At 46.3% G+C, this 14613-nt stretch overlaps 2 protein-coding genes across 2 annotated transcripts in view; both read right to left on the minus strand.

The window, feature by feature from the left end:
* Positions 1–2166: 2166 nt before the first annotated feature.
* Positions 2167–7167, minus strand: cldn2 (claudin 2). The gene has a single exon (XM_059651440.1). The coding sequence runs from the start codon at positions 7165–7167 to the stop codon at positions 6460–6462; it is 708 nt and encodes a 235-aa protein (XP_059507423.1). The 3' UTR covers positions 2167–6459.
* Positions 7168–7185: 18 nt separating this feature from the next.
* The window catches only part of LOC125458937 (claudin-14), a 38686-nt gene continuing 31258 nt past the window's right edge, over positions 7186–14613 (minus strand). Inside the window, exon 3 of the mRNA XM_059651439.1 lies at positions 7186–7286. Within this exon, the coding sequence (XP_059507422.1) occupies positions 7261–7286 (26 nt within the window). The 3' untranslated portion in view covers positions 7186–7260. The remainder of the gene's footprint in view (positions 7287–14613) is intronic.

A 14613-nucleotide genomic window follows, 5' to 3' on the forward strand; every position in this document is an offset into this window, starting at 1 on the left:
AATAGATTCGTTAAAGAGGCACCGACAGATTTCTTTAGCTGTCCAAGTGAAAGAGATGCCAGTTGATTTTTTTATCACACCAAATGATGGTTTCCAATGCTGAGTTTGTCATTTGAGCTAAAATTTCCCCAGCCACTTTCTAGACAAAGATGAATGAAGTGATAACCATTTTACCTAATAGTGAGGTTTACTTTGATGTTATACTGGTATAGTCTCTTACCAAGTCAATTTAACAATGACCAAGTCTATCTATAAAATTACAAACAGCTGAATTGGTAATAAACCATGCCAAAAATCAGTTAGTAACAAGGTGAGTATTTAAAATTTTGTCAAGGATCTGTAGGTTATGGGTGAGGCTGATGAATTGCTTGCAGAGCTGCCTTGTTCTCATTCAGATGTTTTGCCACCATGCGAGGTGACATCATCAGTGGGGCCTCCGATGAAGTGATGTTATTCTACTCTTCTTTGAATTTATACCGCATACAAACTCTTACAAGTCAAAACCATAAATGACACTACTCACTATAACGGACCAGACAGTGTAAATTCAAAGCAGAGTAGAATAACATTGCTTCATTGGAGGCTCCACTGATGATGTCACCTAGCATGGTGACAAAATGGCTGAGTGAGAACAAGCCAGCTCAGCGAGCAAGTCAACTACGCCAGGGTGAGTATTCTACATGAGGTGTATAACAAGGCAAGAACAAGTGCTGCCAAGAGCAGCAGAAGTAAAAACCTTGGTAGAGGGGGACTATCTGCTCTTAAAACTAAACAAAAAATATGAATTTTTTTGAGGATTTGTGATTTCTTTCATATATTCGTGCCAAATTTCAGCACAGTAGCAGCTCCACTGACAGAGTTTCTACAAAACAAAGTCAAAGTAGGATCGGTGAGGGGGTGCAAGGCAGCTTTTGAGAGGCTGAAAGGTATTTTGATCAAAGAACCAGTATTGGTCGCTGCCAATTTCACAAAACCCTTCGAGGTAGCAATTGATCTTCATCATTTGGGAGTAGATATAGTTCTATTCCAAGAAAATAAGTCAATAAAAAAATACATCAGAATGTTCTTTGAGCAAGGCATGTCCTAGAAGCTCCATAATTCTAAATAATTACTGGTCCTGGTTTCTCAAACTCATTTCAGGGAAAACATCTAATTGTTTTTACTCAGACATAATGGGAACCGCAGATGCTGGAGAATCCAAGATAACAAAGTGTGAAGTTGGATGAACACAGCAGGCAAAGCAGCATCTTTGCAGCACAAAAGCTGACGTTTCGGGCCTAGACCCTTCAACAGAAAAGGGGGATGGGGAGAGGGTTCTGAAATAAATAGGGAGAGATCCCCTGAGGTTTGTCCGGAGGGAGAGGATAACTTCTTCAGGTTAGGCATCCCTGGAAGAGGCTTCGCGGTGAGGTTAAAATTGTATAATTGTTTTTACTGCTAGGTTTTATGGCGTTCTGTTTGAACAATATTTTGTAGGCTGAATGTTTGTATTTGGTTTTTCAGTTGGGGAAGATTGTTGAAAGAAAGGAGCTGATCAGTTTATGGCCCCTGTTTCTGAAGTGTGTTGGTGGCAAATGCAGTGTGAAACTTGATTGTCTTCTTGAAGAATAACTGGAACATTTCTTGATGCTACATATCTTGAGCAAGCTGCACCTGCCAAGACTCCAGAGACAAAGGCTTATGTTTGGTGATATCCCCCTACATTTGCTAGAATGTCAGACTGATATAATCCTCTGAACATTCCACATCATTTCTCTTTACCATCAAGAACATAAAATTATTGCATAAAAATGTTACTTTTACTTTAATCATTGTAGAGAAAAGTTTTACTTGATGTGTCTATGTGTGTATTTTTCCATGTGACTTCTGCAATTTAGAGAAGTATCATTTATACTTTCATGCTACAACCTTGAGTGTGTTAATGAGTTTAGTCCGTTCAGTGAATAAGTTTTGTTTTATAAAAGCTCAACAATTTGGTGTTTATTAAAGAAACTTAATTGATGTATCTTTTTATTTTGTCTAATATAGAGAAAGCATATCTTTAGCAATATTAGAAACCAGGTAAAACTATTAAAAGCTAATTAACAGCTAGCTTTTACTTAGTGTCAGATCAGATAAATCAGCCCAGAGGAGGGATTGAACCAGACGACCAGCATGGCTCTGTACTGTAAATACCATTCAATTACACAATAAACTATCAGGAATCGTGCCATTTTTATTGTGTGAATAATATTATTGTGATAAGATATAACAGTGATGAACAAAATAGCTTGGTTACTTTCCAGTAAGACACAATTCTATTATACACCTGCTTCAGAGTACAAATAATAGTGTAGGTGGCCCATTTAAGATATTTGATATTCTACTATTATAACCAGATATTATATAATTTTTAAAAATAGTAACATTTTTATATTATCACAAAACAAAATACATTAGAATTAACTATAAATGTCGGTTTAATATTTCCTGTGAGATTACCTTGAATTAACATTAGGTACGGTGGTGTTTTAGATGTCAATGTTATAAGACCATAAGATCTTCAAAATTAGGAAAACAAAAATCAAACCATTAACTGTAGTAAAATGATAGGACATAGGAGCAGAAATTGGCTATTCAGTTCATCAAACTTACTCTGCCACTCAATCAGATTATGGAAAATCTGATCATCGCATCTCCACTTTGCTGTCATATCCCTATATCCCTAATTCCCTGACTAATCAAAAAATTGTCTATGTCAGCCTTGATTATACCTAACATCCTAACCTCTACTGCCCTCTGTGGTAAACAATTCCACAGATCTACCACTCTGAGAGAAGAAATTCCTCCTCATCCATGTCTTAAATGAGTGACCTCTTATTCTCAGATGATACCCTCTGGTCTTGGTCTCTCCCACAAGGGCTAAGTACCTCTCAGCATCTACCCTGGTGTGCATCATAAGAATCTTATCCGTTTCAATGAGGTAACCTTTCATTTTTCCAAACTTCACTGAGTGAATCTACCCAACCTCCTGTCATAAGACAGTACCTCCATACCTAGGTAACAAAGTGTGGAGCTGGATGAACACAGCATACCAAGCAGCTCTGATACAATCTCCCCCTCCAATCCTAGGATCAACCTAGTGAACCTTGCCTGGACTGCCTCCTTCTCAAAACGTCAAAACGGCCCGAAACGTCAGCTTTTGTGCTCCTGAGATGCTGCTTGGCCTGCTGTGTTCATCCAGCCTCACATTTTATTATCTTGGAATCTCCAGCATCTGCAGTTCCCATTATCTCTCTCTCCTTCTCAATAACAGCTGACGTTTTATGTTTGCTATTTGCAATTTATGCATGAGGACCTAAATCGCTTTGTACTATAGCTTTCTGCAGTCTTTTTCCATTTGAGCAGTATTTAGCTCCTCATATCTTTCTGCCAAAGTGCATAAAATCACATTTTTGCACATTACTTTCTCCATGCCAAGTCTTTGCCCACTTGCTTAACCTTTTTGTATTCTCCTGTGGATTCTTTGATCATCCTCAGCATTTGCTTTTCTATTGACTTCTGTGTCATCTGCATGCTTGGCTATAGTTACAAACACCTTCATCATCTGACTCAATAATATGTATCGTAAATAATTTTAGTCCTAGCACTGATCCCTGTGCACTGCATTAATTACAGGTTGCCATCATGACCTTGCCCCTACACTTTTTCAAATTCTCAGTCTTCTATTAGTGAGCCAATCCTTCATCCACTCTAACATGCTACCTCCACACCAATGGGCTCTTATTTAAATAAATAGCCTAACTTGTGGAATCTTATCACATGACATTTAAAATCCAAATACATTACTTCCACTTTCCCGGTTATCAATCCTGTTTGCTATCTCTTCAAAGAATTGTAATAAATGTGTAATGCACAATTTACCCTTTTTAAAAACATGGTTGATCATATTAATAATTCTGAATGGACTCCTTTATAACAGCCTCAAACATTTTCCCCATAACAGATATTAAGCGAACTAACCTATAGTGCCTCTCCTGCTTTTGCCACTTGATTATTTTGTATTTTCAGAATGTTATTTGGGCTTTCTACTGTGAAACCAGATGCAAGGTATTTATTCAAATGTACTGCCATTTCTTGGTTACCTATTGTTATTTCCACAGCCTTGTTCTCTAAAGGGTGTGTGTTAAGCATGGCCTCTTTCCTCATTTTTATATATTTAAAGAAGCTTGTGCTGTTCATCTTGATATTACTTGAAAATTTACCTCTAAAAGTTTATCTTCTCCATCTATTGTATTTTGTTCACAAAAACAGCTTGTTGGGAAAGCTTAACAGGCCTCACAGCATCTATGAAATCAGAGTTAGGATCACTGGACCCGAAACTTTAACTCTGATTTCTCTTCACAGATGCTGCCAGATCTGCAAAACATTTTCAGCAACTTCGTTTTTGTTTCTGATTTGCAGCATCCTCAGTTCTTCTGGTTTTTGTGTTGTATTTTATTGTTTTTTGACTTATGTAGATAGGAAAGGAACACTAACAATGGAGCTTTTGCACTGGCTCACCAGTACTTGACAATATTTCCTCGACTTCAGAGGTGAAGTTAGGTGTAAAATGCATCAGGCTGTATGATTCACAGTAGTGTGTACATTACATGGAATGTAAAACAATACACAAAGAAATTAAGTTTATAAATTCAAATTTAAACAGTAACAGGGAATATAAATTTAATTTTAGTAAAACAATAATAAATAAGGGATTTTTTTGAGAAGTTAATTGTCTAATCACCTAAATAAGGAGGAGAGGAAAATTTATTCAGGAGGAACAACAGGCAACTGTTCAATAAAAGGGAATTTTAGTAGGCTAGAAAGATGGTCTTCAACTGGCAATATCGACTTTCTTCTCCTATTCCCATGATCCTTACAATAATGACCAAACCCTATCTCACTAAGAGATTTGGGGGAAAATAAAGTTCTCTAAGTTCTCTCCTATGACTGCAAATACTTGTGAAGAGGTATCAGTTGACGCGGTGGCTTGTTGAAGTGTTGAGTGGAAAAATTAACAACAAATTCCCACAACAGGTCTGAGTGGATAGGTTAATGTAATGTGTTCCATGGCCTGGGACACACGCCGATAATTGCATTGCGGATTGTCCCTCACTTTCACCTATGGAGCAGGAGGCCATAACTTTGTTATTCTGTTCTTACTGGATTGAATTATGATTACTGTCTTCGAGGACAAATGGGTGCTGTGATGATGAGATATTGACTCTTCAGTTCCAAATGCACATATTATCATAAGTAATGTGAATTAGACTCAATGGGTGGTATCTTACCATCCACACTGAGGTGACTTTAGATTGATGGACGTCTGGGGAAGCATTTGCGGAGCAACATGTTTGGTTGGCCACTCAATCCGTTCCCACTTCTGGCTGTACTTACCAGAGACACGTTAGCAATAGAAATGGCTACCACCTGGCAGCTGGTGGTAGCCCTTTTGAAGTAATGGACTGACCAAGGAAAACCAGTTGGGAAGCTGTGGGATCTCACTAATGGTGTGAAGCCCCATGCTGTGGGAAATGTCCGGCAGGTCCCTGGAGTCAGCCTCCTAGGAGCAGGTGACTGTGAGCCACTGAGTCCTCCTTTATTTATCCCTGCAGATCCCTCACAATGATAGACTGGAAGCTGTGGCCACAAATATTTTGCAGAATTTCAGACATTCTAAGAGGATGCCTCCATTCGTCGCAGTGCTGTTGCCAGTAGGACAAATCTGTGAGTCAGCCCTGTGGGTTATTTGGGTACAGAGTCTAGGCTGCATCTTTAACAATTTGGTGTTTCCAGACACAGCCCCTTAACTGGGCACCTCCAGAAAGATCACTGAGATTGGTTACCAAGTACCACCAGCAGCATTAGAACTTGCTTTTGATCCCTTCAGAAATTTCTCAAAGGCAGTAGGATTGTGCTTAAAACTCTCTCTTCCCCAGTTAAAGCCCCAGCTCTGCTATAAAACACCTCCACAGAGATAAACTGAAATCCATTTTCTACTTTGCAAAAATGACATTAAATTCAAGGTGTGATGATCTTTTCACCGACAGCAAAGATAATTCTGAAATGTTTAAGTCGCCATGTTGTTTACTCAGCAGTTCTTCACCTAACAGTGCTTTTGCTGTAAAAGCCGAATCTGAAGGAAGAAGCAAATAGGAGGACAAGCTCAATTCTAACCAACCAGTTATACCGCAATCCCAGTAAATCACCTTTTACAGTAGCAAAAGCAGTGAGATTGAAAATCTTATTCGTGAAATTATACACAATCAAATGTATTCTAAATGGTTGGAAGGAAATTTTAACTTGTATCTTCACAACAGAATTACATACACTATTCCCTCAAACAGAGCGAGCCTGTCACAAAGAATAATCTTTGTAATTACTCTATAAAGTAATTCCACTGCGGCCTGAGCATGCCACTGAGTACACAGCTGGAGTCTAAACATAGCCAGTCAAATTGTAAGAGTTGAATTCCGATTTTGCTGCTTTTGACTGAACGGACGCAGCCGAAGGAGCAGGCGCAGGACGGTTAGCTGCAGGATTTTGGTAGGACATTGGTCGTCTACTGTAGGGCTCAGTTCTCCTACCTATAAATGACAGGGACAGCATGGCTCCTCCAATGATGGTCAGCATCGCAGCAACAACTCCAAGGTACAAAGACTCACCAATCTCAAACTTGAGGTCACCAGGAATCAATGGGTTGTTGAAATTCAGTATCACTCCATTCATTGTCCATGCCACTGGCACCAAACCTGTTAGCCCAGCTACGATAAAGAAAACTCCTCCGGTGCCGGCAATCTTGTCTTTTATTGGAGAATCCCTGGCACACACCGTGCATTTCATCCCAACCACAGAGATTGTTATAGCTAATAATGAGAGGGCAACAGAAATGACCATCATGGCGCGGGCAGTTTGCAGGTCAGCCGGAAGTTCCAGGACAGAGTTATAGGTATCACATTGGAAGACTCCAGTGCTGAACATGGCACATTCCCACCATAATCCTTTCATGTAGACAATAGCAGTTACAACATTTGCTCCAATGTGTGCCGTGATCCTCCAGTGGGGCATAATAGTAGCTGACAATGTTCCAATCATGCCAATTATAGAAGTAATCAAAGCTACTAATTGCATGGCAGTGTTAGCCATTGTGAAACTCAAAAGTTTTCCTCAAAATTAGTTCTTGTCCGCTCACAGCATGCATCCAATGCAAAACTTGGCTTCAAATGCCTGTTGTTCCCGTTAGTGACCTGGCTTCATGTGTCTATCTGAAACCATAAAAATTAAAGTTTTATTGATGCTTGCTGAACAAGTGACCTTGGTCCCTCAATTACCTGCAGTAAGTAAGCTTAGCAAATAATAACATCTTTATTGAACTTCCACAAAAAGCTGAAATTATTTCATTTCAATATTTATCACAGGATCCTTGTGTTGGAAATCTTCCATTTACAAATACCTTGACCATCTGCTGCATATGTTTGCTGCATATGTTTGTATGACCACCCCATTTCCCTTTGATCTAAATGTAGCCTGAATTGTGACTAAAACATGCCTGACATTCACTGCTTTCAGGGAAAGCAGCCTTTCGGCTTTGTTCTAATAACATAAACTATGTGTCCACGTAGCATTGTGGCAAACAGGTGATGGAACTGTCAGCTTACACTGAGGATGGGACTCACTCTAGTTTAGGGAGGTGAAATCTGTTTATGAATCAGAGCTGGTCATATTAACCTCTTAGCTTTTGCAAGAAGATAGCATTTGCACTGAACTAAAATTCACATGACATCTGACTGCATTGCATCGTTATGCATGACAGTCATGATTATCCAGGAAATGGTTGTGAAGAATTGTTGCAAGTGTGTGTATTGGATCAAGGAACAGAAGTATTTTCTCTTTGGAGAACCCTGTATGCATGGCTGCTGATGCTGCCAAGAAACATTTAACAGCGGAGGAGTATCTTGGCCCGATAACTCAGCATTTGTCCTTTCATTGCCACTTTTAGCGAGAATGCTCACAGTTGTAGCTTCATAAGAACTTCCCAAAACAGATACGATGTCTTCAGAGCCACCGCTCCACCTGGTCCTACATACACCAGTGATGGATCTGAACCAACGTAAACCTGGAGCTCAGGGCGATTCTGTTGGCAGGCTGCAGGTGTGAAGCTGTCACCCCATTATAATCCACCATGCTGGTAAAATGGAAAATTGACCAGGACATCAGGACTGGAAATGTAGGGTGGTAAGCTGGAGAGTGAGGCAGTGGGGGGGAGGCGGAAGTAAGGCAATAGAGCGTAAGTTTAACTTAGCCACAGGACAATATTAGTAATATACCTGCATCTGATTATGAGTAGCCTGTGGTGTTATCTTTTAAGACAGTCTCACTTGGCTGTTTGCACCAATGTTCCTTTTCTGCCATGCAGATGAGCGGCTCCAAAGCAGCCTGTCGGCTTTGTTCTCATCGCATACCGTGCAAAACATTTAAAGCCGGTGTACACTAAAAATGGCTAAATTGTAAAGAAAATACGTGCACTCTGATACAAATCCACAAAACATGAGAAACACACTGCCTATTTGCATCTGAAAATGAAAACCAGCAAGTTTTGAGAAGATTTGTAGCAAGAACAGGAAATGACATCACCAACCCAGAAAATGACATCACCAACCCAAGGTAACCTAAACAGATAAACAGAAAGCGGGACATAACACCAGTGCTTCGTTGGAGGCTCACTGTTGATGTTACCTAGAATGGTGACAAAACATCTGGGAACAAACCTTCAAGCTCAGTGACCCAGCTTACATCTGGAACAAAATAAAGATCCACTCTCTTGTGGACCGAGAGGAGGAGAGCGCTGTGTTGGAGGTGAAAGGAAGATGTCGGGTTGGCTGTGCACCCTTGCAACCAGTGGATCTTAATGCTGGCTTCAGCCTAACGCTGGTTCAGGGGAGCAGCCAACCTGCAACGATGGCTGCGGCAAGTGCTCGTGCCCCAGGTCAGGGGGTCCGGAACACCATCTGTGTTTCCGTGAAGAAGGTGGATGAAGGTGCACCTGTGGACCGCACCTTCTTTGTGAAGAGGGTCCTGTTGGACTGTTGTGGATTCGCTGCTGCGGACATTTACTGCCTGCAGGATTTCCCAGGAGGAGGTTTTTACGATGTGACCTTCAGGAGTGCCAAGCTTTGCGAGCGCTTCCTGGAGGTTTTCAAAGAGAAAGGAGGTGAGGGCCCCCTCTCTGTATTGACCGCTGTCCCGCTGTTCGTGATGCCAGCACAGAGGAGCCGTATGGTGACTGTACACATGTACAACCCGCATGTGTCAGCAGTTGACGTCCTGACCTTCCTTGGAAGGTACGTGAAGGTGGAAGGGGACCTAACTGACATCATGGACCCCTTTGGCATCTGGATCAGTAAGAAGCAGGTCAAGGTGACGCTGAGGATGGGCGCGGACGGGAACGTCGTACACCCACCGTCCAGCTTCGCGATTGGCGGGAGCAAGGGCTACCTGACCTACACTGGGCAACCTAAAGTCTGCCATGCCTGTGGTAGGTCAGGTCACATGGTGGCCAACTGCAAAGCCACCATCTGCAGGGAGGAGGGACACCTTGCAAAGGATTGCCCACAAGAGAAAAGCTGCAACCTTTGCGGGGAAGTGGGCCACCTCTAAAGGGCATGCCCGCAGCAGGGGACCACCTACGCCCAGGTCGCTGGCAGGGGCAATACGGGTCCAGCCCCCCAGAGGAGAGGAAGGCACCAGGGCCCAGCAAGGACCCCACTAATGTGCAGGAGGGCCAGGTCGTGCAGGAGGGCCCAGCCCCGCAGGATGGGGCCAAGGCCAGCAAAGCGCCCCTGCAGGCTCCGTTCCCCCCAACAACCTGGAGTCGATGGGGGCGGCGACAGGCGACCCAGGGGAGTGGACGACGGTCCGGAAAGCGAGGAGGAAGGTGCGTCGACGGGCCCAGGAACCGCAACCATCAGGCAGGAAGAGGCAGCTACAGGGGGGCTATAAGAGCTCCTCTGACGAGGGGAATTCGGAGACGGCCCACCCGAAGCAGAAGTTAAAGACCTCGAGGGAGAAGGAAAGCAGCACCACGCTTCCAGGTGACGGGAGGCGTCCTGAGGCTCCCTCCGACACCAGTCAATTGCTGCTGGGCACTAGAGGGCCCCCGGAACTTCGAGGCGGGAAGGAGGAAACATCGCGTCCCCAGCCTGACCCAGAGCCAGACCCTCCTGCTTCCGCACCCCTGACGGGGGGATGGCACCCGGAAGGCAGCACGGACGGTTTCCTGAGCCCGGAGAGCGTCCGGCAGTTAGCCCGGGCAATGGGCATGAAGGGACAGATGGAGGGGCTGGACCTTGGACTTGGGGAGTGTACAGTGGCCACTGCCCACAATGGGGGTACGAGTTGCGAGCAGTAATGTGCGCAGTGTCAAGTCAACCGCAAGATGTGTATCCACGTTGGCCTACCTGACCACCATCAAGGCGGACCTCCTGTTTCTGCAGGAGTGCGGGATACCGCACCTCAGCAGGTACGGAAAATGGTCCGGCGCCTGGTCCTGTGGGCCTTCGATCTGGTCGGGGGGTAACGACTGTCACTCCTCGGGCCTGGCTATTCTGCTGCGGGGGCGCGACTTCACTATCTCTCAAGTTCAGGAGGTGGTGGGGGGGTCGCCTCCAAGTGGCTGACGTCACCTACAGGAACGCTCCCCTGAGGCTGATCAACGTGTACACCCCAGTGGTACGGAGTGAGCGGTTGGCCGTCCTGCAGCGGCTTCCACCCCTGCTGGCTACGTCCAGGCCGGTCATCCTGGGCGGAGACTTCAACTGCATCATCGATGCAGATGGAAGATCCGGCGTGGGGACAGCGGGTGGGGGGAGTCAACTGGACGTCACGTCCAGATTCCTGATGGGCACGGTGAAGGACGCCAAGCTGCTCGACGTCTTCAGCACCCCTGCAGATGGAGCGCAGCGGAGGTACACCTGGTCGCGGCCAGACGGGTCTATCCGCTCAAGGATAGACTTCCTGTTTGTGTCCGGACGTTCTCGGTCAGGTCCAACAGCGTCGAGCCGGTGTTCTTCTCTGACCACTGCCTCCTGCTGGCCGCCTGTCACTTACAGGATGACCAGCCGGTCGGCAAGGGGACGTGGAAGCTCAACACGACTCTGTTGACCCCAGAGAACGTCGAGGAGTTTAAGAGGGAGTACGCCAGTTGGAGAACCGTGAAACCCCTCTTTGAGTCTCTGGGCGACTGGTGGGAGACGGTGAAGGAGAACATCAAGAGGTGCTTTGTCCTCAAGGGTGTTCGGAAGGCAAGAGAGAGGCGGGGAAAGCTGTCGCGACTCCAGAAAAGGGCGCAGAACCTGCTCCTTCTGCAGTTGATGGGGGTCGATGTCACGGAGGACCTCCGCGAGGTGAGGGGCCAGCAAGCCTCGCTCTTCACCGCGGAGGCCTCCAGGGTAATCTTCCGGTCCAGGGTCCGCTCCGTGGAGCAGGATGAGACGTGCTCGCGTTTCTTCTTTCAGAAGGTGCACAAAGAGAGCTCTGTGCTTAGCCGGCTGAAGGAGGACAATGGCTCGGTGACATCGTCTCGGCCCGACATTTTGAGGATCAGCAGATCCTTCTATGCCGGACTGTATGACACGAAGCCCACGGACAGCACGGCCTCCGAGTCGTTCCTGTCGTCTATCACGGAGGTCTTAGACTCCTGGACGAGCTGACCAGATCCCTCAAGTCCTTGGAGAGGAATAGGACTCCCGGAAGTGACGGCTTACCGGTCGAGCTGTATTCCGCTCTGTGGGGCCTGGTTGGCCAGGACCTGCTGGAGGTGTACGATAGTGCGCTTCGGGCAGGGGAAATGTGCAAGTCCATGAGGAAGGGCATCATCACCCTCATTTACAAGATGAAGGGGGAGAGGGAAGAAATTAAGAATTGACGTCCCATTTCACTATTGAACGTGGACTATAAAATCCTGGCCAAGGTCACGGCCAACCGGGTCAGGTCTGTCCTGGAGTCGGTGATTCACCCTGACCAAACCTGTGCTGTGCCAGGCAGGAAGACCGCTGAGAGCCTCGCGCTCATCAGGGATACGATCGCCTACGTACAGGACAGGCAGGTGGACACCTGCCTCGTCAGCCTGGACCAGGAGAAGGCCTTCGACAGGGTCTCTCACGCTTACATGAGGGACGTCCTCTCCAAATTGGGGTTCGGGGAGGGCATCTTCAATTGGATCCGGCTGCTCTATGCCAACATCGTTAGCGCAGTCTCGATCAACGGGTGGGAATCAGACAGTTTTCCTGTTAGATCTGGAGTCAGGCAGGGCTGCCCGCTCTCTCCTGCCTTGTTCATGTGCTGTGTGGAGCCCTTCGCCGCATCCATCAGGAAGGACGTGAGCCTGAAGGGCGTGACTATCCCAGGCAGCGGAGGCCTTCAGGTCAAGACCTCCCTGTACATGGATGATGTCGCCATCTTCTGCACCGATCGTCAGTCGGTGAGTAGGCTGTTGGACAGCTGCGGCCAGTTTGAACTGGCCTCGGGTGCCAAAGTCAATAGGGGTAAGAGTGAGGTCATGTTCTTCGGGAACTGGGACGACCGCTCCTTCATCCCCTTCACTGTCAGGACAGACTACCTGAAGGTGCTGGGTGTTTGGTTTGGTGGAGCTGGGGCGTGCACTAAGACTTGGGAGGAGCGTATCGCCAAATTGAAGCAGAAGCTGGGCAGGTGGACGCTCCGGTCCCTCTCCATCGCGGGTAAGAACCTGGATGTCAGATGCGAGGGGCTTTCAGTACTGTTGTATGTGGCACAGGCCTGGCCTATTCCCTGGACCTGTGCCACTGCGGTCACCCGGGCCATCTTCCACTTCATTTGGGGGCCGAGGATGGACCGGGTCCGCAGGGACACCATGTACAAAGACCTCAAATGGGGGAAAGGGCATACCGAACGCCACCCTCGCCCTGACGGCTACCTTTGTGTGCGGCTGCATCAAGCTGTGTGTAGATCCTCAGTACGCAAACACCAAGTGTCACTACTTACTGAGGTTCTACCTGTCCCCGGTGTTGCGAAGGATGAGCCTGGCCTCGTTGCCATGGAACGCTCCGAGTAGTTGGACCGTCCCGTACCACCTGTCCTTCGTGGAGAAATTTTTGAAAGGAAACACCTTTGACCACAAGGCCGTCAGGCAGTGGTCAGCACGTAGTATCCTCGGGATTCTTCGGGAAAAGGAGAGGGTGGATCCCGTCGTGTGGTTCCCCACGCAGACTGCCAAAGTTGTTTGGCAGAATGCCTCATCGCCAGAACTTTCAAACAAGCACAAGGACATTGCTTGGCTGGTGGTGAGAGGGGCTCTGCCAGTGAGATCCTTTATGCATGCCCGGAATCTCTGCGCCACCACACGCTGCCCTCGAGGTGGCTGCGGGGGGGGACGAGACTGTCGATCACCTCCTTCTGGAGTGTGCCTATGCACAGGAGGTCTGGAGGGGGATGCAGTGGTATTTGTCGAAGTTCGTCCCGAGCGGATCCGTGACGCGGGACTCCGTGCTCTACGGGCTGTTTCCGGGGACGCACACCGAGACCAACACCAACTGCACCTGGAGGACCATCAATGCGGTCAAAGACGCTATTTGGTCTGCCCGCAACTTGCTGGTCTGCCAGCTGAAAGAACTGACCCCGACCGAGTGTTGCAGACTGGCGCACTCCAAGGTCCAGGACTATGTGCTGAGGGACGCGCTAAAGCTTGGGGCAGCCACCGCCAAGGCGCGGTGGGGAAAGACCACCGTATGAAACCCCTTGTCCAGAATAGAAAAAAGGGCCCTATCTGGTAACTGGGCCCAGCTGGCGCCTTTTCCAACTGGTCAGGGGGCCAACGGGGACTGTGCGGGGTGACGACTGCCGGGATGTTTTCTTTGCTTTGTTTTTTTTTCCTTCTTTTGTTTTTTGCCTTTAGCTGGTGTATGTACCCCCTGGGTAACCTGGAGCAGCTTGCATGGCTGGGTAGGTGTGTAAATATGTTTTATTTTTTGTACATCTTACAAATGAAGTATTTTTTTTCAAATAAAAAAAAAAGTGACGAAATGTCTGAAAACTAACCTTCCAGCTCAGCGAGCAAACTCACATCCAGAAAATGAAAACCATTTGAAATATACTACAAGGGACTCTCTAGAAGGAAAAATTCTGCAGTGAAATGTGTTATTTGCATTCTGGTTATCATTACTGTGCGAGATGTGTAATTTAAGTCTGGAACACATAGAATGTAGAGTTAGTCTTAGATATCAGCGCCAAATAATGTAATAATGATGTCTCACCATGGCAGTACTTTAGATGTCTGTCTCTGCCTGATAATCAGTGTTCATAGAAGTGAAGTGAGGTGAAGTCACCCACAATATGGATGAGGATAGGTCCATAAGACCATACGATATAAGAACAGAATTCGGCCATTTGGTTCATTGAGTTCAATCTGCCATTTATTCTTGGCTGATATCTTTCTCAAACCCATTTTCCAGCTTTCTCAATAAAAAAAAAACTTTGATCCTTTTGCTAATCAAGAAAATATCTATCTTTGAATCTCTAAATACAGTCAATGATTTGGCCTCCATAGTCCTCTGAGGG

This window comes from Stegostoma tigrinum, chromosome 15, assembly GCF_030684315.1.
Source record: "Stegostoma tigrinum isolate sSteTig4 chromosome 15, sSteTig4.hap1, whole genome shotgun sequence".
NCBI lineage: Eukaryota > Metazoa > Chordata > Chondrichthyes > Orectolobiformes > Stegostomatidae > Stegostoma > Stegostoma tigrinum.

Coding starts and splice junctions, on each gene's coding strand:
- cldn2 (XM_059651440.1), bottom strand. CDS start 7,167: ATGGCTAACACTGCCATGCAATTAGTAGCTTTGATTACTTCTATAATT.